This window comes from Bombus pascuorum, chromosome 9, assembly GCF_905332965.1.
Source record: "Bombus pascuorum chromosome 9, iyBomPasc1.1, whole genome shotgun sequence".
NCBI lineage: Eukaryota > Metazoa > Arthropoda > Insecta > Hymenoptera > Apidae > Bombus > Bombus pascuorum.
This window is the reverse complement of record NC_083496.1, coordinates 1,383,987-1,407,578: the sequence shown is the minus strand read 5'-3', so window position 1 is coordinate 1,407,578 and position 23,592 is coordinate 1,383,987. Positions and strand designations below refer to the sequence as shown.

Here is a 23,592-nt window from a genome sequence, read left to right as displayed (position 1 = left end):
TACGCGGTGACTAAGAATTCGAAGGATGATAAATCGGAATATTACGCGCAAAGGAAAGCGGTTATGGATAGATTTCACGCTCGTCAAAAAGAAATAGCGGACAAGTATGCGAAGAAAATGTCCACGACTTCGAAGTATATGTATAAATACAATTTGGAGAAGAAAAATAACGTATCTTTGCCTTCGTACGTGAAGACTGCGATAAATAATATCAATAAAAGCGAACAAGCAGTCAATAAGGCGAACAGTTTCCAGACCAGTACTTCCACTTCTTCTACGACACCGATTCGAGAACAAATCATAGAAACTACGACAGCAGCCTATCGTACTAACCGATCAAACCAATTTCAAACTACAGAAAATTCGCTAGAACGGGATGTCGAGGAGGACTATGACGAAGACTCTGACTATCTGAAAGATAACAGTGACTATCAGGAGACTAATGACTCGAAACAAGTAAGTTATGCAATGCATGTATTTATCAAAATTGTATATATTATGCTACAAAGACTTAACAGACTAAACTTAACAGATTTAATATCCTATGCAAATAAACTATAAAAAAAGGAAATAAAAAATTATGAGTAAATGTATGGTAGAGCTCAATTTATCTGAACTCACAATGGAGGAACAAACAATTGGTACAATAGGAATTCACACATTTCTTTTACTAATTTTTCTTACCAATTACTTTTCGTTCTCTATGCAACAGAGTTGAGGTTCACATAAGTGAATTCGATAGCCAGAAACTTCAGTTAATCTGTCAACTAGATCGTTTCTTAATTACAAATTTCTATAATCACAGAATATAATCACGGAAACTGGGATTTGCTTTTACTGAATACGAAACGACACTTGAACAGGTGAGATTTTGTTAGATAATGAAATTATTATGTCCAAGAAACTGACAATCTCACTTAAACATTGGGTAAAATTTTGTTCCGATAAATGGGATTCAGGTAAACGGAGTTTTACTGTATTTCTACAAATTCCTAATCAAACAATGAAAAATGTGTTCAGGACGATGACAAAAGCGGCGCGAAGTGGGGTAATTGTATTGGTAATTTAGTATATCAGCATAACATAATCATCAGTGTACGCCAAGCGTTACAAGCTGTCGCGGATATAACTACGTCGGTGGATGGACATCTTTGCATTACATGCATCAGAGTGGAATCATTGAATCGTAACAAGAGCGTCAAGGTGAAACTGGAAGTGAATCGTAAAAAGGACGGCAGCCTTCTCAACGCGAAGCTCAAGTTCAACGGCATCCATCTCGAGCAATTATCATATTCCGTGAAGATGTGGGCCGTCAACAAAATACAAAACAGTTGCAGCCACGTACCGTAATTTTATATTAAAACAAATGACCCATATAATACCCTCGTACATCAAATTCATTGTTCCCTCTTAACCCTTTCGCTCCTGATATTGCATTAATATTTCATTAATTAAGCCTATCAAAAGTCAAACTAATCAACTGTATTCTCTATTAATTTCTTAATTTTATTCCATTAATATTCGATTCTCAAGAACCAGATGGCTTGCTGTCGTAAGTTCATTCGTTGCAAGAAGAGCGCACAGAAAATAATAAATTCCAAGATAAATTGAAAAAACAGAATTTATAACATTTGTACTTTGCAATTGATGAAGTTGGTCAGTGTGACTTCTGAACGGTTCAATTGACTTAAACGACGAATGTATTTGTTCTCAGTAAAACTACTCTGTTTTGGTGTATATATTCTTTTTACAAAACCACCGGAAAAAAAAATTCTATGGTCAATAAATAATAAAGAAAGCTTTTCTCGCGAGTAAAAAAAATTCGGTTCCAAAAAGTTTAACGTCATTCATCGTCCGTAAAATACATCGTTTCCTCCAAACACTATGAAATAATCAGTCTGACCATGACGGCGAATAAACGTAACTCGAAGAATCTTGTCGGACGGGTTCCACTTCAGGAACTTTTGGGCACAGCTGTCGGAAGGGGTGGCGGTGGTACATCTGGTATTTTCTCTTTCTGTTCCTTTGCAGCGAGCTTCTTCTCCTCGTGGTAAGCTGGAAGCAGATGTTCAGAGAACCCGTTCTTCGGTGTGGTTGCTGGAATAGGTTCTAAAGTGCCATAGGGTTGATAGTCGACGTAGTAGGTCCCTGGGACCAGGTGAGGGTTGAATCCACTGTACGTATAAAAATAGGGATCGTAGTATAACGATTGATAATTGGGATAGAAGCTTAGAGGTTCTTGTTCCCCATTCTTGCTCTTAGGTTCTGACTTTAAACCTTTATTCTCTTCTGCACTTGGATTCGTTGCTTCTATTTTATCCTTCGCATCGGTTGGTTTCGACTGTTCGATAGTAGCGGTGGGTTCGGCGTGTACGTCAGGCTGATTGTATGATTTTAAAGGATTTTGAGGAAGATGAACGACTTCTGGTCCGGCAAGATGAGGCGCTATTTGCGTGTAATAAACCGGTGGCACGTATCCAACCGCTGTTCGATGGATTATCGGTTGAATCACTGGATATGCTCTGGACGGCGACAAGTTTTGATTACTTGTAATCACGGCGTTATACACTTTAGGAACCCGAAGAAGTCCTGGATTTCCTGAAGCCACGGTTATCAACGCGAAGACGATCAACAAATTCATCTGAAAATTATTAAATAGAATTAAAAGAACGGAAATTAATGTTTAGTACGATACAACGTGTCAAAATTGACGGTATAATCGAAACAAATACCAAGTCCCGTAAGCTATCGTGTCACGGAGAGAATGATATAGTTCAAAGTCCCTGTTCGAGCACAACGTCGATAAATCTAGTGCAAGCACGCGTGTATACGTACAGTAAAACGACCCCAAAGTGACGTACGTGATAGTTGCAATTATCAACCGTGTTGCGTTGATGCAAGAACAAAACTATGCGAGAATGTCAGAATGTTATGAAGTGTTGTATTAATTCTCTCGCGATATAATACCACTGTATTCGAATCTATCCTGTTTATATACACATATAGTCTAATAGCTTTGAGAATATAAGAAGATATAATATATAATAAAATAAAAAAAAGATATAATATATAATAAAAAAAAAAGATTGTAATTTATAGGTCGCAGCTACGAAGAACTAGTTTTGTAAGTGAAAAGATATACGAGCTTCTTAAAATTTATCCAGATATCTAGAAAGCAAGACTGACGATTTAACCGCGTGTCAACCAGCTGTCCATTGTTTCTTGAGAAATAACAGACATCCATGGATAAGAATCTCGCGTGTGCTTGCTCGAACGATCGCATACAAAAGAGGCGAGCTACACGTGCACGGAATAAAATCTCGACTGTTTTCTTTGTAGGTGTGTGCTAACAGTCGAGTTGTCGCACCTAGCAAAATTCTTGCGTTCCGTGAAGTTCAAATAATCGAGAGAAAAATAGATTTCAACAAGGAAAGCGGTTGACTACGAAAAATGAAAATTAAATCATCCATTTAGTAACTTTTATAATTGCAGTAATTGTATGAAAAATATCTTTGTAAATTCTATCGGAATTATTAACAGAAGGAAAATGCATAGAACGTCGATACCACATTGTAGACACGCGCTTCGCTGCAATGATTCATCTTATTAACATACGCGAATTTCTTCGAATTTCTTCCTTGCACGACGCGTTCTTTCATTCTTCGTCATAAAACGTGACTTTGAAGAGTCATAAAGAAGAAGAATCGTCAAATTTTTGTCACATAAATTCGAGTGTAACTAAAGATCAGTTGTCGATAATAAAATGAACGACGCTTACCTTTTACTCGATCCGTCTCCCTCTTGGTATACCTTCCCTACAGAGCAGCAAGGATCGTCGAGAAGCTGACACTAAGTAGCAAGAGAACTGCATGGAACCGTAGTATATATGGCCCATGGGGTCTCACAATCAGGGTTCAAGTCCTACCTCCCCCACTACATACCACTTAGCGAAAGTACTCCGCGATCGGTACTGTAATGTTCAACATCAGGCCCGTCTACATCAACCAGCGAACTGCAGAAGGACAAGCATTTACCATGCACAGGACCGCGATGCATGGTGCACGATTGATGGACGAACTGTGAACGTGGACGTGCATCGAACACGAAACGTTTAAAGATGCTCGAAACGGGGAATATATATGTTTGAGAGATAAAACATTTCAATATTTAAATATTTGAAAGTTTGAGAATTAGAAAATTTGCAAATTTGTATATTTGGATATTTAAAAATTGGAATTTCTAAATGTGTGAAAATTTAAATACTCGAATATTTGAAAGTTCGAGAATTTAAATATCTAAATATTTCAAAGTTTGTGAATTTAAACATTTAATGTTTGGAAACTTGAAAATTTAGAAGTTTGAAAGTTCAAATATTTGGAGATTTTGTAATTTTCGAATTCGTAAAATTGGAAGAATATTGCACTTAAAAACATTCTTCAGAGGTTTCAAAATTTGAAAATTTGAAAGTTCGAATATTTGGAGATTTTGTAATTTTCGAATTCGCAAAATTGGAAGAATATTGCACTTAAAAACATTCTTTAAAGGTTTGGAAGCTTGAAAATTTGAAAGTTTGAAAGTTCAAAGATTTGGAGATTTTGTAATTTTCGAATTCGAAAAGTTGGAAGAATATTGCACTTAAAAACATTCTTCCGAGGTAAATAGATAAGAGTAATACAAGTATTAATATGTCCCATCCTGCAAGAAGTAAAATTTGTATTTTATAGAACAATAAATCGTATTAACGAACGACGATGGTTACCGATGATAAAAATGTTAGCAGTGAAATATTTTCTTTGAGCAAGGCAAACGATTTACAGTTTCTGATAAGGATAACCGACGAAGAAGTAATTACTAAAGGGATAATGACCCAAACACGTCTCATGGAAAGGGTACGGTCGATCTTTTCGTAACTGCTTGATTAATGACGTACGTGCGGATACTTAATTGTAGCTATGAGTATTTTTTCTGCCGCGTGGCTACGGCTCGAATGTTTCTTTTCAACAAATACTAACGATAGTTAAAAATAATATTTCACATTACATAGGCCATTCGTTACGGAACAACCCGTACATTACGAGCGAATTAAAATGTTTCAAGAAAGAAGAAAAAAGAAATAAACGTAAGGACCTCGATCGTTGTTAGACACATGGATTGCCCGATTTAATGAGATACACATATCGATTCGTGACAGTGACCGTACACGCTCACGTATCACGAAATCAGCAACGAACTGACACGCGCTAATCATTCAATCTCCAATCGATCGCAAATGTCATTTATGACGAATAAAAAAATAATTCGTTCTCAAACTTCATGAAAAAAAAGAAAGACACCGAATGACTAACAAGATAAATGGTGAACGTTCAATGACACACATACACACTCCGTTTGCATAATACTCTCATTAATGAAAGGAAAATTAAAGGACATTCGGTAAAAAATATCAACGCTCGAGAAAATCGAGGTAAATGCATTGGTTCAAATATCTTATCTATATAACGCCTTCTCGTTTTTCAAGATATATCGAAACGTTAAGTTGTTGAGAAAGTTCATAGCGAAATTTATTATTTAGTAAAATTCATGATAAAATAATTTTCTTCCAGTTCTATTAGAATCTGTCACACGACATATTGGTTATGAAAAACGCTATGAACTGTCCTTGACGAACAACCTTTCCTTTTGCGTTTGCCTAAGAATTTTATGCCCTTTACCTTTTCATTACAGATGTACTGCTACGAAATAAGGATCGAATGTTTAAAATTGAATAGAGAAAGTCAAAGATGAGGTAAAAAGATAAGAAAATTATTAGTCCAGCTTTCTCGAATGTTTCAAAATGATAATTTCAACTAAGAATGGTCAACACGTGCCTCGATTCTCACGTAGGCCAGATGTTTATGTATAAAAATGCTGGCTGTGCACACGAGACGAACGTATAAACCAGCTCAATGACGTAAGAATCAACGACGCTACTGTTACCGGATTCGAAAACGCGCGGATCTCTCGAAATTTTCGTGTTGCTCGTACTTTGCGAAACGTCGTTCCCGTTATATCAGTTTTACATGTCGGTTATACTCGTTCTACACGCGACAGCTATGGCGAAATCTTGGCAACGGCAGCGAAAGAATCATGACAGGAGAAGAACTGAGCGAAGAATCGAATCGTGTTTAAATGTTGATTCAAATAAACAGAAATACCAGTGTTTCTATAGAGAGTGCTTTATATTTCATTCCTAATCAATTGTGCGTATACTTGGCAGTTTCAAGGTACATCGTAATCGTCATATAAAAAGGGAATGGTAAATTATACGGTACGAATAATGGTCCTAATAATTTGTATACCTAAATGAAGAAGTAGATAGCTAATTAGAGCGCTTTAAATTAAGGTACATAATAGAGTATTAACTTTACGACTACTTTTGATTTGATCGAACAATGTACGGAAAGTAGATACGTTTGTTCTCAACCGCGACCATTTATTCCATGGTCATTGTCCCAGGTATCATATCTATGTACAGATATCTATTAGGGGACTATAATTTTTTTTTTTTTTTTTTTTTTTTTTTTTTTTTGTTTTGAATCTACAATCTCTCATTGAATACTCAAAATTACAATCATAAAGCTAACTCTGTACTTTCATAGAATTATCAAAGACTATCGTAACTCTTTGCATGCTTTGAATTTTCGAGCACGATAATGCATTTTTCAACAGTCTTCTGCAATTCAACCATCGACTTACCGAACCGTTATACCGTAGGAAATTTTAACATTGAAACTCAGAAGGATTTAAAGAGGTACGATCTCTAAGAATCGACGATTCAATTTGTCAAATAGACTCGATCGGAATGTAACACATTCTTCTGAGCAACAATATCGGGAAGTTCGGTAGCAATACGATGAAGATCAGCACCAAGGGCGACAGCAGCAGCAGAATACTGGCGTACACCACCAACCACCATACCGTCGATATTCCAAGAATTGGTTCCAGCATCGTGAGTCCCAATTGGCGATGTCAGGCACGCAGAAATTCTGAAGCATCTGTGGTTCGTTCAAGTAATTCCATTCCACGAAGACAATACGTATTTGGAATCATAATCGATCGATATTCCTCCATGTATGATCGATTAATTGAAGAACTCCTAAAAAAAAGAAAATCGTTAGTCATGAATTCAATCGGACGTTCTATAACATTACGTAGCTTATGTTCTCACATATACTTCGGTATTTTCTTTCCGATTGCGTAAGAATAAACGGCATATAAAATGTAAACGTTTGATAGTGTTTCTTCCGCGTTATACATATGCTATGAAACAAACGCTTTGAAATACAAGGATTTAGGATTTAGGATTTAGGATTTAGGTTAATCATAATCGAAACCTGCAACGAATTTGAAGGAAATTTTAGAAAACTTAGTATAGAAAATAAAACGTAGGAAATTTTCGAAAATCTTATTGCCACTATTACGAGACACGATTATGACAATTTTATTGATAAAATTTGAAACGAATGTGAAAATTTCGTTAAAATAATACCGTAAAATTATGAAACTAGCTGATGTATAATTATATAATGCATAATTAATTCTTCAAATACTTTCGCGAATCACTATAGCTTCTAGAAATCAATCTTCTCGTAATATAAAACATAAAAATGTCATATTCTATGTTCTTAAGAATAATAAATAAATAATAAATAACTAATTCGAATTTTGCAACTGTAACACGAAAGACGATCAACTACTCGTCCCAACTATTAGGATGATATTCTAATTTTTCTTCCAGAAATTTTCGAAAATCTTATTGCCGCTATTACGAGACACGATTATGGCAATTTTATTGGTAAAATTTGAAACGAATGTGAAAATTTCGTTAAAATAATACCGTAAAATTATGAAACTAGCTGATGTATAATTATATAATGTATAATTAATTCTTCAAATACCTTCGCGAATCACTATAGCTTCTAGAAATCAATCTTCTCGTAATATAAAACATAAAAATGTCATATTCTATGTTCTTAAGAATAATAAATAAATAATAAATAACTAATTCGAATTTTGCAACTGTAACACGAAAAACGATCAACTATTCGTCCCAACGATTAGGATGATATTCTAATTTTTCTTCCTACCTCATACTATCGTTTCAAGCGCCTATTTCAAGGATACACTTCTTTATCCGTTGCATCATGACGACGACGGGTTTTACTGAAAAGGTGAGCCAGTCTTCCGTACGATATACGGAACAATGGACGCTAGATTGCGCAGTAAACCGTTGACGATAAAACGTTACGAACCAATCATATCGGTTATTTTTCTGCGCGGTTATCGAACGCGGTGTTTGAGAAACGAAAGAATGGTGTTCGTAGTTGCATTTAAGCCTTTCCGCGCGATCGAGCTAGTTTATAGATGGTCGTCGATTACGCAATCAAAGTTCGTAACTGTTGTGTAATTCTTTCATTGTAATACCTCGAATTTCATGCATAGTGTTAATGAAACATAGAAAGTAAAGACTTCAGAGAGAAACATTACTTACAATATATACAATTATTTTTGTTAAAGATAGAAAGTTTATTTGATAAAAAATTTTTTGAATAATCATTGACTTCGAAGATTCTGGAAAAACCATCGCGAGCTTCAAAATTTTTTATAAATTTATTATAATAAATATCTATTAAATTTCTTTTATGTTACATACTCTTCACAATAATAATATCATTTTCTTTCTAAATTGCATAATTTTTCTATTGTAGTCTATTATTATTCGTTTCTTGTTTTACCCATACAAATAAAAGAAATAGTAAAATAGAATTGTCAGTTTTAAGCTCGTCAGAACGCGATAAGATTTTCAGAGAAAATTGATTTAATAATAATAATATATAATAAGTAAATTATAATAATAAGTAAATAATATATAAAAGAAAAGTATATTCAACTGGAAAATCATCATCCATCGTCTATGGAACACGCGCGCGTCGACACGCTCGTCCTTGTACGGCTAAGTACACGCGCGTTTTGATAGAGAGACCGGTTGGACAAGCCATGGCGATCGAGTCAAACGATGTAAAAAAGCTTCGAAAAGAGACAGGAGACGAGAGCACGAACGAACGATAAAAAGCTGCGCCGGTATCCAAAGGTAACGCATACACGACGTGCAAACGGGTTCGCTATCTCAGGGCGCTTGTGCGAGTGACCGTACCGCGGAAAGTGAAATTTTCGCTATTGCGTAATGCTAACATAATACTATTATCCGGTGTAGATCGTGAGGTACATGGTTACGGACTGTGTCGCCATTAACGAAGATACCATTAACCTCGTTGAGATATTCTGATTTAATGCCGAAACAACTCTGTGACTTCGTTTTCTGTTTATCAAAAATATTTCTACGATATTTTTATGATTTTCTGTGCCTCGAATAATTATAAAATAATTTATCGAATTAGTACATAAATTATGCAACGTACTGTTAGATAATCTACGTAATTAATTTCAATTTAAGTAGTTAACTTATTATGTAAATAATTGATTAGTCAAAAACTTATCGAACGAAATAGGTTTCAAATCAAAGATCAAAAACCAATTTATGTTCAAGGTCTTTCGCAATTTGCGCAATATAATGTTGCAATCGATACTTATTCGCTACGTCAGCAAAGTACAATTTGAATGTTTACATGCTATTTTAACGTGTTCAAATTCTGCACTATTAGGAAACAAGAGATTCGATCGTTAGTTAATTCGGGTTGGTTATTGGTTTATATTGATTATAGCAACAGTATGGATACGATGCACGAACGACTTTCAGATTTTCGATCTTTTCTCCGATATCACGGTGTCCTTGCCCCGTAAAAAGTTCACGAGGTACATGCATATCGAACGGAATGCATTTACCTCGTGCGTTTAACGTTCCTTGAGGAACCTCGTAAACAAATAAAGATGGCCTCCATCGAATTTTTCTCTCTGAATAACCTTTATAAAAGATTTCAATTATCGCATATAAAAAAAGAATTTAAACTCCACACCAAATTCCAACAAAAATTCAGCACAGAGCACAACTTTAATCCTTTGGAATATTTGATCTTCCACTGTCAAATGCTAACAATCGCAAACTGTTAAACGATCGTAAATACGTGTCTAAATACGTCCTAAATATACAAGATTCCAAAGAGCAAGATGTCTACCACGCTAAAAAGAATATCAACAAAGATTCATGCACATCGATCGTTTCTTACCATTTCTCGATCCAGTACGATCCGCGTCACAGAAAATCGCCACCGACCGCCACACGAGAATCCAATCAACGATATTCCAACGGTCCACAATGTGTCACCACGAATCTCGATCGCGATCTCCACGAATGCGCGACAGAATTGATGCGAAGAATCGTTTCTCGTATACGTTCAGTCGCTTTCCGCGGACTGAGAGCACGCCAGGCTCCCATGCTTCGATGTCCCGGGTACTTTCCCTTTCTTTCGGCGCTTTGAAATCGGCGTACACGAGTATAGTTGAGTCACCTGGTAACGCTTCGTCTGCATCAGATAGACGCGGTTTGCCGAGGCCCCTCCGTCTTCCAACGTTCACGCGCCGATCGTCCACGCGATCGTCCACCATTTTCGATGGCATTGACAACTTCCAACCATCGACCTCGTCTTTTTTGTCTCACGGACACTACACCAGAGGGAGATTTACTCGAGCAGAATGAAAATATTGCGTCGGGTCAGTGGAGGGGTCGAACAACCTTCAAATTTCGTTCCTTTCTATCGTTTGTATATGTTTTCGCAAGGGAACTTGGTTATATTGAATTCTAGTCTTTGATCTTTGATCTTTTATCAATATCTTTGAAAGTTAGTTCTATTCAATTATTAAGTATTAATTTATTTTTCAATGATTAAGAAGAATAAAAAGGTGAAAGAAATATTCGAGTCAAACTTTGTTATTTACTTGATTTCTACTATATATTCAAGTTTTCTTTCTTCTTCTCATTGATCAAATCGTTTAGATCGAAGAATCGTAATTAACCACAATCAGATTTTACAATAGTTCACACGAAAAATAATGCATATAGAATGTGATATTTGAAATTTTGTTAGTATTACATTTGATTCGATAAGTGCACAAGTATACTTTAACTGCGTATTATTCACGGAATAAAGTTCAATGCTCTTACACAAAGGAGGTCTTTCAGAGATTATTTTCTTAAGATCTGTTTAGTTCGCCGTAAGCTCTCACGATACACTAGCGCCGTATAGTAAGATTGAATCGAAGCTTTAATCCGCGGTTTTGCTTATCCTTCGAGTAGATGCTATTTTATCGGAGTACTATCGATTTGTCATGCTATTGTAGACATTTGTAAAAAAATGGTAGGATGGGAGAGATAATGTATGTGTTTAAGACCCGTATGTCGTAAAATCATGAAATATCCTTAAACAAATTTCTGATTATTGCCACTCATAATTCTATATAGTATTCGATATTATATACCTAACCTCTCCTATACTCTATTGCACTCCATGTCAGCATATCAACCATATTGCTCAAATATTACGTAAAATGACCGATATGATGATAGTTTACTCGAACAGAATCTACGATTTTAAAATGATTGATGTGAATAGGTTAGTTTGAGACTGTTCTTTGTAAGAACGATTGTTGGTCCTGAAAAGGACCGTTTTGGAAGTTTTATGTGGTGAGAAAAAGCAGCTTATGCCTTTTTCTCAGTTTTCTTAGGTAACAGTACCGCTTGGATATTTGGCAAAACACCACCTTGGGCGATAGTGACTCCAGACAAGAGTTTATTTAACTCTTCGTCATTCCTGATGGCAAGTTGCAAGTGTCTTGGAATAATCCTAGTCTTCTTGTTGTCTCTGGCTGCATTACCAGCCAATTCCAAAACTTCAGCAGCCAAATATTCCATTACGGCCGCCAAGTAAACAGGTGCACCAGCACCAACGCGTTCTGCGTAATTTCCTTTACGAAGCAGTCTATGAATACGACCAACGGGGAATTGCAAGCCTGCTCTATTAGAACGAGACTTCGCCTTTCCCTTGATTTTTCCACCTTTTCCACGTCCAGACATCTCTTCTTTCAAAGATTGTTTACACAAGAAACAAAAACAACGAAGAGCTCTCTTCCACGCTTAGGTAGAAAATGATGCCAAGCGTCGGAACAGCAGCGCTTTTATACCCGTTAAACCCGTCCAGCGACGCACCAATCGCGAGCCACGCTGCGCTTCTCGTTCTCTGATTGGTGCGCTGCTGCTACTCAACGTATGCGTTTACTTGTTCTAAATCATATTATCATTGTTAACAAAAATATAATAATTGTAAATTGAATAAAAGGCATTGGTTAAAACGTGATTTTGCTTGTTTGTAAATCATGCTTTGATTGTTAATATGAATATGACAATTGTAAATTGAATAAAAAGCATTGGTTAAAACGTGATTTTGCTTATTTGTAAATCATGCTTTGATTGTTAATATAAATATGACAATTGTAAATTTAATAAAAAATATTGATTGAAACATGATATTGCTCGTCGTAAATCATGTTTGGATTGTTAATAGAAATATAACAATTGGAAACTTAATAAAAAGCATTATTTGAAACGTAATATTTTAAATAAGAAAAAGTAACAATACATATCACATAATACAGTTTAATAATAAAAAAGAATGAAAAATACGCGGCTTGTTTTAGCAAACTCCAAGAACTCCAAATTTTCATTAATGTACATTCATGTAACTAAACGTCGTTTCATTTGACCGACTAAAATATCTTGTTGAATTGAGAATTCGAAAATTCTTTGAGTGGCATTATTGTGAAGTCCAAAAAGGTCAATCGAGTTTAGGAATGTACAAGGTTTTCAAGTGTTCATCGTTTTCGGCATTTGAGCAGATATAAAAACGCAACTGGTCTTAACACGCGAGTAAATATCACTAAAATACATTTTATATTACTAGGACAATATTTTTCTAATTTTTATGAGCATAAGATCATTCTAGGTAGTGAGTACGTAATAAGTATGATATAATCTGTGACGTAATAATCTCTGGAATAAGCGGGCATGAACGATTTCGCATTGAATACTATGTAAATTTTTTACTTACTTACAAAAGAAAAACATACGAAGTGCAAAAGAAAATGTTAGATGAAAAAGAAGATGATAAAGAAAATCGTTTGCTTATGTATGAGAAGTGCAACGCTTACACAAAATATATATGCTATATAATTACGTTAAATAATTTTGTGAATATTTTCGAAAGAATTTTATTGTTCTCCAGAAAAATTCTTATTGTAGAATAACTATCATGAATGCTAGAAATGAGTTTACATATTTTGGTTTGCAGATTTATAAATGAATATTTGTAAAAGAATTACTTCCTCGTTGAAGCATTAATGACAGTGTTCCAAATTGAAACAAGGGAATGAATATTATTCTCAAATCTTTGTTTAACTTAACGGGTATATAACATTGTACATATTTCCTTAAATATTGAAGTAAAATCGGCTCATAATTTATCTTCATGAAGACACAATGTACTAAATTATATTACATTATTAATAAGATACATATAAACACACACACACACACACTCACATACAAACTTTCTATATTTACCCAGATTTTTTAATGTTAATTTAAAAATCTTTACTCAGTGATTTCTTGAGTGAATCTGTTATTTGCTTTAACGCAAATTATTGTCTTGTATTTTATTGTCTTTATCATAGCTAACAATAACCACAATAACCATGACAAATTCGTCTTACTTTAGAGCTAGAATTAAAGGATATCCCCATTGAAAATATACTTAACATCCATTGAGAACTTTTCGCCCGCATATTTAGGTTTTTATACATCTTCGAGAAATACAGAACATTTCGTGTCTATAGCAATATTAAAAATGCATATTTCTCTGTTAAAGTGTATTTTGTATCCCGTTTCCTCTATCAACGGCACATACATATATATTTTTTATAAACTGATATATAAATATGTTTATATTCTGTAATTGAGAATAGTTCAATAGTGCATGAGTGAAACAGAAAAATAATCTGTACGCACAGTCTGTAAAGAAAGCCTTCAATCTTTCTCAAACGTGAAATAGCGTAAATTTTGGGATTGACAAAATTATTTTTTATTTGGAAGTAATTTACAATCAATTCTTAGTGAGAATTATAAGTAAATTATTCTGGCGTGGTACTGTAACGTGAATAATAAATGATTATCGTATTTTTGATTCTAGCTGAATCTAACTAGCTGAATTCTAGAGGGTAATGTTTGGGATTGAAAAATTACATAATTCTTCATTTTTAAATAATTTTTAAATTTCAATAAGCTTAGAAAACTATCGATCTGAAAAGTTGAACGTATGGAGAAGCCTTATAGGTTAGGTTTTTCATTACAAATATGCAAGTCCAAAGAAACATTTTTATTTCGTTCGCAACAAAAGCATAAATTCCGAAAAATATATCTCGAAAGAACTATATATCTTGGTGATATCGCCATTTCAAAAGAGTATTAAAGCTTGTGACATAAAATCGGCGCAAAATATGTAAAGGATGAGCAATTGGGAAATTCATCAGTGCTTTATCAATTTTCACAGCGAGTTCTTTGAAACAGAAAATTCCACCGTCGTAAATATTGTTGGTCCTGATAAGGACCGTTTGATTGTGAGGAGGTGTCTGCAGCAGGAGAAATTAACCACCAAACCCGTAGAGAGTTCTTCCTTGACGTTTCAAGGCGTAGACTACGTCCATAGCCGTCACGGTTTTCCTTTTCGCGTGTTCAGTGTAAGTTACGGCGTCTCGGATAACGTTTTCCAAGAACACCTTCAATACACCACGAGTTTCTTCGTAAATCAATCCAGAAATACGCTTCACACCGCCACGACGAGCAAGACGACGGATAGCTGGCTTGGTGATACCTTGGATGTTATCACGCAAAACCTTTCTATGACGCTTCGCTCCTCCTTTTCCCAATCCTTTTCCTCCCTTACCACGACCAGTCATTGCGAAACTTGAACAGTATCAGAGAAACAGCGACCACTGAGTGGATGTTTGATGCTCCTGGCACCGTGCTTTTATGCTTACGGTCGCGCAGTTCCCCTTCCAGACCGACGTTCGACCAATCAAAAGCCGGCAGCCGGTAGTTGCATCATATAAAAGTGGGAACTTCCAGGCACGGAGAGTATTCTACGCTTTGTCAAAACGGTGAACGCATCTCTTTATTCTCCTGCGATTTGAAAAAATGGCTCGTACCAAACAGACTGCTCGTAAGTCGACTGGTGGAAAGGCTCCACGTAAGCAGTTGGCCACCAAGGCTGCTCGTAAGAGTGCCCCGGCTACCGGTGGAGTGAAGAAACCTCATCGCTACAGACCTGGAACTGTCGCTCTTCGTGAAATCCGAAGATACCAAAAGAGCACCGAACTGCTGATCAGAAAATTACCATTCCAACGTCTGGTTCGTGAAATCGCTCAAGATTTCAAGACCGATCTGAGATTCCAGAGCTCCGCTGTCATGGCTTTGCAAGAAGCTAGCGAAGCTTATCTCGTTGGTCTTTTCGAAGATACCAACCTGTGCGCAATCCATGCTAAACGTGTTACCATTATGCCAAAAGACATTCAGTTGGCCCGCCGTATTCGAGGAGAAAGAGCTTAAACAATTAGCTTAACCATTTATCTAAACAATCGGTCCTTTTTAGGGCCAAAATTCCCTTCAATATAGGAACTTTTCCAGGATACTTCCGATTTTCCACTGTACTCGTAAAATTTTTTACTACTTTCTCTTTCTCTAAAACTTTTATATTACTACCATAAAATACCATGTTGGACTCTATTCTACTCATAAGTTATTGTCGGGAAAGTAAAAATTTCATATGAATGTCTCTTAACAGATATATCTAGTCTTATCTTTTTTGTTTACCGCATCAGAAGTACGATTAGATATTGAGAAAAAAACAATATTCGATTCTGTCGATGGTTGCATTAAGTTTGATAAATAGTATAAAGACAGACTAATAATATAATTTAAACTTATATAATTTAAAGTGCAGAAGCATTTAGAATTTAGTTCTTTCAATAGAATATTTCACAACTAGAATTTTGAATAAACATAATAATTTGATGCTGAAGTATTCTACTATCAGAATTTGAAATTGACACGGTTCCCTATAAAGAACAGAACATCTGCCCCATCTGTCCATGCTTTGTGCACGAAACAAGGCATTTATTGTATCTGTGACTACTACTACTCCTTGAGGGATAATTTAATACTCATCCTAAACTTTCTAAAATTTTTTAAAATCACAGTTAGGTTTAATTTTTAACGAATATTGCAGGCTTGCTCTATTAACAATTGCAGATAACAAAGTTGTGTCTCGCTTCGCACAACTACGGTTCCTTCTTAAGATTCTATAAATATCCTAATTGGAATACTTCTCGTGCGTAGTTTATTATTGACTGATTTTACGATTTTCTGTTCCTAAGCTTCACTTTCAGATGATACACTGTACCTCAAGCTTTTTTCTTTACTTTTCTCGACGTGACTTACAATTTCTAGAAACGCCTAAGACATGATTTAAAATGTACAGTATAAAATAGAGAATGTACCAAACATATAGGTAGCGATGTAGTAAACTAGATTATCGAATGATAGCACGAACGGTTCTTGAACTGAAGATATTTTAGAATCGTATTTTTTAAATACGAACGCAATAAGAAAAGTGAACTCTTTTAAAGTATTATAAGGACACTAAAAAGGTTTACAGTGTCATTTAAAGGTCGTTTGATTTTCTGTATTTATACTATGAGTCTTAGAAAGTGGGAATAGTATGATTTATGCCTTCAGCCTTAAGTTAAGGGTATTATAAAGTATGCCCTCCATTTTCTTGAAAATGTTCTTACACAAAAAAATTTTGTTTGTAATTTGTAACTCATTTTCACATGTAGAATAACCTCTTATTGATTATTTAGTCATATCCGATCGGTAATTAGCCAAGTTCAACTATATATGACAAGTTTTCAAAATTGACTTCTTCGTGAACGAATTGTCATATGAAAAAATGTTTCTTTTTATATCATTGTATAATGGATCACCTCGTTCCCGCTTGAACACAATTTTCGAACATATCTTATATAAATAGAATTTCTCCAGCTGTTTCACAATATGTGTAGCAAAATTTATGGTAAAAAGTTTCTTCTAAACTATGTACTTTTACTGATTGCTTCATGGTAAGATTAAAAAAAAATATTGAACATTAGACGCATTCTACTGAATTATGAACGCAAAAGAATTCCTTCGTAATGAAATATTTTGTGGTCCTAAAAAGGACCATTTATAATTATATGTATATTATTAAGCCTTCTTTTCGGTCTTCTTAGGCAGCAAAACTGCCTGGATATTCGGTAAGACACCACCTTGAGCGATGGTAACACCAGAGAGCAATTTATTCAATTCTTCATCATTACGGATGGCGAGTTGAAGATGCCGTGGAATAATTCTCGTTTTCTTGTTATCACGAGCGGCATTTCCCGCCAATTCCAGTACTTCAGCCGCCAAGTACTCCATAACAGCCGCCAAGTACACAGGTGCCCCAGCACCAACGCGCTCAGCGTAATTTCCTTTACGAAGAAGCCTATGAATACGACCAACAGGGAATTGCAGGCCAGCTCTGTTCGAACGAGACTTTGCCTTTCCTTTGGCTTTTCCACCTTTGCCGCGGCCAGACATGTTTTACGTTGAACTTGGGGTATCACAAATGCACTCCAACAGATGTGAGAGAGAAATATTCCGTTTTCTTTACAGCCCTGCCTTTATTAGGCCGACCGTTACGAACCCAAGCGGACCAATGGCGTGCGAGCTCGCACGCCATTGGTGCGCTGGTGTCGGCGCGTTTCTGGATATATAAGAAGCCATGAGCGAAGTTCGACATTCAGTCTCGAATTGTCACAACAGTCGAGTGTACTTCAAGTCTACGAAGCAAGTCCGAAGATGCCACCGAAAGCTAGCGGAAAAGCTGTGAAGAAAGCTGGTAAAGCTCAGAAAAATATCAGCAAGTCTGATAAGAAGAAGAAGAGGAGGAGGAAGGAAAGCTATGCTATCTACATCTATAAAGTGTTGAAGCAGGTCCATCCTGATACTGGTATTTCCAGTAAAGCCATGAGCATCATGAACAGTTTTGTAAATGATGTTTTTGAGCGTATCGCTGCCGAAGCTTCACGCTTGGCTCATTACAACAAGAGATCTACGATCACGTCTCGGGAAATTCAAACTGCTGTCAGGCTTTTGTTACCTGGAGAATTGGCTAAGCACGCCGTTTCTGAAGGAACTAAAGCTGTCACTAAGTATACCAGCTCAAAGTAAGCGGTGCAGCGCCCTGTAACAACATGATCATCGGCCCTTTTCAGGGCCAACAATTTTATAATAACGTTAAACAACTTGGTTCATAACTGCATTATTTTGATATACTTTTCATAATAGAGTTTCGAATCATTCTGTATACTGTAATTCAACATAGAATATGGTGTAGCATGAATACATTTTATTTATAAATATTTTTGTTATCCAATAATTTAGTGAGAAACTATTTCACGATTGTGTAGTATTTAATTTATAATTTTTCAAATGCAAGATTGCATTCGTATTCCAGCCATGTCGTTTTAATAATATAATAAAAACTTGGTAAAAAATATGCAGGCTATTTTTCTAATTGTTTTCCGCGGTGTTTTGCGACTGTTTGACCTGCGCAGTTCGTATCTGAGAAACATTCAATGTGGCGATCAATGATGTAAATTTACTAAATATTTTACTTCTGAATGCTTTTATGTTTTTAAGAAAAATTAGAAAATTCCGGTCAATAACTTTAAGAATATAAAGGCGTTATCATAGATATAAAAGTACTAAATTGACTATAACAAAAATAAATTCAATGGCAGTATTACTAGGACAATCAGTATACTATAATACCGAATTTTAGGTTAGAATTCTATTTTCTTACTCCCAACTATTACATGTTACTTTGATATGATAAAAATTAAAACACATATACGTATGCATGCATTTTATTTACATCCGTTAACGAGATCATTACCTATGCTGTACGAAGTTTACAGCAAAAACTTTTTCAAATAATCATACGTAAGAATTATTTTAATGAACAGGAAAGAGAAACGTTGATTAATTCGTCATTTAGAACAATATTATAAATTATTAGAAAAGACTATCTTTTCTGCGCTTTAATCGCAATAGTTATCTTCGGAAGCGAAAGACCGACCACACCGAACGTGTTAAAAGTATGAAAATCACATGATATTCGGAATTATTAATTTTATTACAGTTTCTTACGTAGAAAATTGTTATATTAGTAGATAATGCTACTTATTTATAAAAGAGACACGTGTAACAAATTTCTTAGTTAATGGATGACATTTATTTACTATTAATACTTATTTTGAAAACAACGTTGATGAACCATTATAGAAATGGCTTCCGTATAGATGGAGTCACAGACGTTTGCCAATACGAAATTTGATTGGTTCGCCTAAGAAAAGACTATTGCTGAGGGAAGAATATAGCAACAAAATATTTTTAAATAATATATATTGCTTGAGAAATTATACGATAAATATATATTGTTTAACCTATATTACTAGTACACCTGCAGTTACGCGTTATTTGTTTTTCAAAATTTTGGCAAACAAAGTAGAAATTTCTTACACTAGATGTCATAACATACAACCTTTCGCGTGCCCTCCATACTTGAATTTTTTGATGAACGAGCAAACTGATGTGCAGAAAGATAATGCATAAATAATAAGAAATAATAACACTTAAATATTAAACACTGTTATTACTGTTATTTAACGCATGGATAAATACTCAAGTTAGGGTTGTATTATCTTTTCCCAAACGATAGAATGCAGAAAATTCTTCATGAAATGCAACAAACGAATCAATGATGACGTGTCTTGTCGCTTACATGTCTCCCTCAAGTTCTGACTCAGATCATAAATTTTCTTATCATGTTTTATAAATAAAATACTTTTGAAAACATCTTTATTGTTGTTCTGAGTTGTTTGTTAACGTAATAACATTCGTTAATGTTCAAATTAAAACATACTATGATACAAATTGTAACTGACATACCATATTTTTCTCAATAATACATTAACAGTTGAAAGCATAGAGCAATGGATATCATATGAATATCACGTAGTTATTATTCGCTTTTTTAACGAAATGTTAATAGTCAAAAAATCGTTAAGTTTATACAATAGAATTTCAAGATTTTTGTATTCTGTGTAATGTACTATGTATAGTACTCTGTGATAGAGCAAAAGACAAGACTTTCTGAGTATGTTTAAAATACACATATATATATGTGTGTGTGTGCGTGTATGTATGCATAGAGTATACTTGAATAAATATTAATCGAACTATTACATAATTAGAAACATTTTTATAGCAGATATATTATATAGAATATACAACATGAAACAATAATACTTATGCTTTTCTATAGGAAAAAAATGTTATTCCATATAGAACCGTTACGTTTTCGTATAAAATTGTAATTAAATTTCTCAGATGAAACTTAATTTATAGTAAAATGAATTACAAATGCAAAGTAAACGATTTCAGGAAAATATTTTGATATTAGTATTTGCAACTCACATATTGAATGGTAGATTCCTTATACACGCTATCACGATCCTCATCAAGGAAAGAATACCAAATAAAACAAGTTAAATAAAGACAAATGTCGTTAATCCCCATTTGAGAATACTAAAAGTATGAAAGATACAATAAAAATTCATTCTAGGCATATAAACCGAATATTTCACACATCCATGGGAATTGATATTAATCCAACGATAGAACATTCGTGGTTCACGTTGTACATCACTAAGCGATCGAATATCAAGCAAGTTTTTTAACGATCCATTACAGGTAGGACAAGAATAATCGAATATAAATTAGCAGCAGTCCTTTTTTTATGATTTTCTATATAAGTATTATGCCAATTTTCATGTAAATGTTTAGATTTTTAACTTTTTCTATACGATGTCCTATCGCACCGAAAAGACGGACTTCGTCGAACGGCGCAATATTTCAGTTGAACAAGTAAATACAGCCGAAAATCAATAAACAAATAAAACTACAAACACGTAGCTATATATTTGCGCAACTATTGTTCATTAACATGCGTATAATATGGAGAAACAAAGGTTGAAAGTGAAGGTATATTTACCGCTTCTTCGCTGTCACGGAATCGCGGCATCCGACATATTGGGTGAGACTCTCTCCATGGTCCGCGCTTAAGAAAGAACACGCGCTGCCACGAAAGCTAACTATCATACCAAGAGTAGCATTGTCGGTTTTAGATACCTTCAGGCACTTCGTATAACAATTCGGTTTGTGTTCAAGTATTTCCACAATAATGGAAGACAAAGCGAACTCTAATAGTACCGCAGTTGAGGCTGCCGAAAATCCATCCACGCCAGCAAAGAAGTCGTCGAAAAGTAAGTCGAAAACGCAACGTGAAAAGGCGTCTCATCCACCAACTTCAGAAATGGTCAACGCTGCCATTAAGGAGTTGAAGGATCGTAAAGGATCATCTCTCCAAGCTATCAAAAAATACATTGCCTCCACTTACAAAGTCGACGGAGAGAAATTTGCCCCGTTCATTAAGAGGTACTTGAAATCTGCTGTGACATCTGGAACTGTCGTCCAAACAAAAGGCAAAGGAGCGTCTGGATCTTTCAAGTTATCTACTGGGAAAAGTGAGACTTCTAAGACCAAGAAGGTTCCTCACCCAGCCAAGAAGGCCGCACCAAAAAAGGTACAATCTGTCGAGAAGAAGACCGTCTCAAAGAAAACTGCTCCTGCTAAGAAGCCGGCATCGCCCAAAAAAGCTGCAGTTGAAAAGAAACCGGCACCAGCGAAGAAGAGTGCATCTAAGGTGGCCGTTGCAAAACCTAAAGCTGCCAGCGAAGCCAAGAGCATGTCGAAAGCTAAGAAGACCGCCAAAGCACCAGCGGCCAAGACTAAAACACCTAAACCCAAGAAAGCAGCTGCACCAAAAGCAGTTAAATCCCCAGCAAAAAAATAATTATTTTCAAATTACATTGCCCTTTAAATCCAAATGGCCCTTTTCAGGGCCACTAAATATTTTTTACAAGGAACAATCCCCGTTTTCTATCCATTAGAAACAAAATACCCATATATTCTCATCGAGGTTTTTATCACAGTTAAAAATTTTATTCTGTTTATTGGTTTAAATATGAGAAAGAAGCACATAACGGTATATATATGTTCATTGATATATATTGATTCTTGAAAACATTGTTGAGATTTCATATACTTCGTATTTCATGAACTTCTATAGACACAACTTATAGACGTAACCATAAGTTATGTTTAGACCTTTGTCCAGAAGTACAAAAAAGGCAGTGAGTTTTAAACCATTATGTTTCCGACCATGCTGTATGATTGGTCAAGGTACTAGGGAATCTAACAGGGAAGCGCTGCTGCATAACCTCACTACCCTGCACTATCGACCGGTTCCCGCCAAAACAGCAGACATGGACACACCATGTGCTGCATATTAAGGTAGGAGCCAGCAGGTTCTTTCATAAAAAAATAACGCAGAATTAATCACAAAAGTATATTACTATAGGATGTTAAGCTTTTGTCCATGGACAATGACATTTATAACAATCGAACATTTTAAAAATTTTCTAATCACGATGATTTAATGTTAGATACTCATAGGACACAGAAAAGTTCTTTTTATGTATGAATGATTCGCACTATTTATTACATATCTAATTCTTAGACATGATTCGGATAAGACTGATGTCTGTATTTTTTTCAGACAAATACAATCAACGTGATGAATGAGTGAAATGTAACTGCACTCTGAAGCGATGCATTATCTTATCTAGATTATGCTACAAAGAATTGGAGAAGTGAACGTTTCAGATTTCTACAAATATCTTATTTGTATAATTTTAGTCTTTTTACTGCATTTCAATAGGCAAATATAAACGTATTTTCCAAAAATAAATATTTATCAGTATGTAGATTCTGTCTCTATTTTTTAATTTTTAATATATATTCGATAATAAAGTTGTAGAAGTCGAAAGGTAATTCATAACTTTATAACCTATAACTGCATGTTAGACGTGAATAATATACTGCCCATTCATTTTATATTTATTGGTTATAAAAAATCTGAATGCATTTTGGATGGTGTGAACAGGGAATGTTTGCCATATCGTCACCTAGAAGCTCTCACACGATTTGTGAGTAACAGAAACTTCCTCGGACTATATAATGAGTATAGCATAAAACACGTTTATTGCATTTACAACTTAACATTCGTGTCATTCGTAAATGAGTCGCGTAGTGAATATAAAGTATTTAGGTTTGATTATTTACGTTATATATTAATTGTTAGCATTAAACTTTTCTTTAATTATGAAATGGAAATCACACGTTATGAGGTTATTTGAATACCATGCTTTTCTTATAATTTATAATATACGTTTTCGCTACCGTTACGGGTTTCATAAGTAATGCAGAATACGGTGCTACCTTTC

At 34.9% G+C, this 23,592-nt stretch overlaps 7 protein-coding genes and 2 long non-coding RNA genes across 9 annotated transcripts; 4 read left to right on the top strand and 5 right to left on the bottom strand.

Moving 5' to 3' along the window:
- Positions 1–1,331: 1,331 nt before the first annotated feature.
- LOC132910351 (uncharacterized) lies at positions 1,332–4,223 on the bottom strand. The gene is made up of 2 exons (XM_060965997.1): positions 3,779–4,223; positions 1,332–2,641 (listed from the first exon to the last, which is right to left on the bottom strand). The coding sequence occupies exon 2, from the start codon at positions 2,639–2,641 to the stop codon at positions 1,955–1,957; it is 687 nt and encodes a 228-aa protein (XP_060821980.1). The 5' UTR covers positions 3,779–4,223; the 3' UTR covers positions 1,332–1,954.
- Positions 4,224–6,199: 1,976 nt separating this feature from the next.
- On the bottom strand, positions 6,200–10,431 carry LOC132910895 (uncharacterized). The gene is made up of 2 exons (XR_009658875.1): positions 10,224–10,431; positions 6,200–7,135 (listed from the first exon to the last, which is right to left on the bottom strand). It is a non-coding gene; the product is annotated as an uncharacterized LOC132910895 (long non-coding RNA).
- LOC132910896 (uncharacterized) lies at positions 10,320–10,582 on the top strand. The gene is made up of 2 exons (XR_009658876.1): positions 10,320–10,447; positions 10,530–10,582. It is a non-coding gene; the product is annotated as an uncharacterized LOC132910896 (long non-coding RNA).
- A 1,095-nt stretch (positions 10,583–11,677) lies between these two features.
- On the bottom strand, positions 11,678–12,114 carry LOC132910894 (histone H2A). Its single transcript, XM_060967039.1, has one exon. The coding sequence runs from the start codon at positions 12,065–12,067 to the stop codon at positions 11,693–11,695; it is 375 nt and encodes a 124-aa protein (XP_060823022.1). The 5' UTR covers positions 12,068–12,114; the 3' UTR covers positions 11,678–11,692.
- Positions 12,115–14,632: 2,518 nt separating this feature from the next.
- LOC132910397 (histone H4) lies at positions 14,633–15,069 on the bottom strand. Its single transcript, XM_060966065.1, has one exon. The coding sequence runs from the start codon at positions 14,998–15,000 to the stop codon at positions 14,689–14,691; it is 312 nt and encodes a 103-aa protein (XP_060822048.1). The 5' UTR covers positions 15,001–15,069; the 3' UTR covers positions 14,633–14,688.
- Positions 15,070–15,186: 117 nt separating this feature from the next.
- Positions 15,187–15,664, top strand: LOC132910394 (histone H3). Its single transcript, XM_060966061.1, has one exon. It carries the CDS (start codon positions 15,239–15,241, stop codon positions 15,647–15,649), a length of 411 nt encoding a protein of 136 aa, XP_060822044.1. The 5' UTR covers positions 15,187–15,238; the 3' UTR covers positions 15,650–15,664.
- A 1,636-nt stretch (positions 15,665–17,300) lies between these two features.
- LOC132910395 (histone H2A-like) lies at positions 17,301–17,775 on the bottom strand. The gene has a single exon (XM_060966063.1). It carries the CDS (start codon positions 17,717–17,719, stop codon positions 17,345–17,347), a length of 375 nt encoding a protein of 124 aa, XP_060822046.1. The 5' UTR covers positions 17,720–17,775; the 3' UTR covers positions 17,301–17,344.
- Positions 17,776–17,894: 119 nt separating this feature from the next.
- Positions 17,895–18,405, top strand: LOC132910396 (histone H2B). Its single transcript, XM_060966064.1, has one exon. It carries the CDS (start codon positions 17,981–17,983, stop codon positions 18,350–18,352), a length of 372 nt encoding a protein of 123 aa, XP_060822047.1. The 5' UTR covers positions 17,895–17,980; the 3' UTR covers positions 18,353–18,405.
- A 2,933-nt stretch (positions 18,406–21,338) lies between these two features.
- LOC132910390 (late histone H1-like) lies at positions 21,339–22,157 on the top strand. Its single transcript, XM_060966058.1, has one exon. The coding sequence runs from the start codon at positions 21,429–21,431 to the stop codon at positions 22,098–22,100; it is 672 nt and encodes a 223-aa protein (XP_060822041.1). The 5' UTR covers positions 21,339–21,428; the 3' UTR covers positions 22,101–22,157.
- The last annotated feature ends 1,435 nt before the right edge of the window (positions 22,158–23,592 follow it).

Excerpts from the sequence above, each read along its gene's own strand:
- LOC132910397 (XM_060966065.1), bottom strand. The coding sequence starts at position 15,000 with ATGACTGGTCGTGGTAAGGGAGGAAAAGGATTGGGAAAAGGAGGAGCG.
- LOC132910390 (XM_060966058.1), top strand. The coding sequence starts at position 21,429 with ATGGAAGACAAAGCGAACTCTAATAGTACCGCAGTTGAGGCTGCCGAA.
- LOC132910396 (XM_060966064.1), top strand. The coding sequence starts at position 17,981 with ATGCCACCGAAAGCTAGCGGAAAAGCTGTGAAGAAAGCTGGTAAAGCT.
- LOC132910351 (XM_060965997.1), bottom strand. The coding sequence starts at position 2,641 with ATGAATTTGTTGATCGTCTTCGCGTTGATAACCGTGGCTTCAGGAAAT.
- LOC132910394 (XM_060966061.1), top strand. The coding sequence starts at position 15,239 with ATGGCTCGTACCAAACAGACTGCTCGTAAGTCGACTGGTGGAAAGGCT.
- LOC132910395 (XM_060966063.1), bottom strand. The coding sequence starts at position 17,719 with ATGTCTGGCCGCGGCAAAGGTGGAAAAGCCAAAGGAAAGGCAAAGTCT.
- LOC132910894 (XM_060967039.1), bottom strand. The coding sequence starts at position 12,067 with ATGTCTGGACGTGGAAAAGGTGGAAAAATCAAGGGAAAGGCGAAGTCT.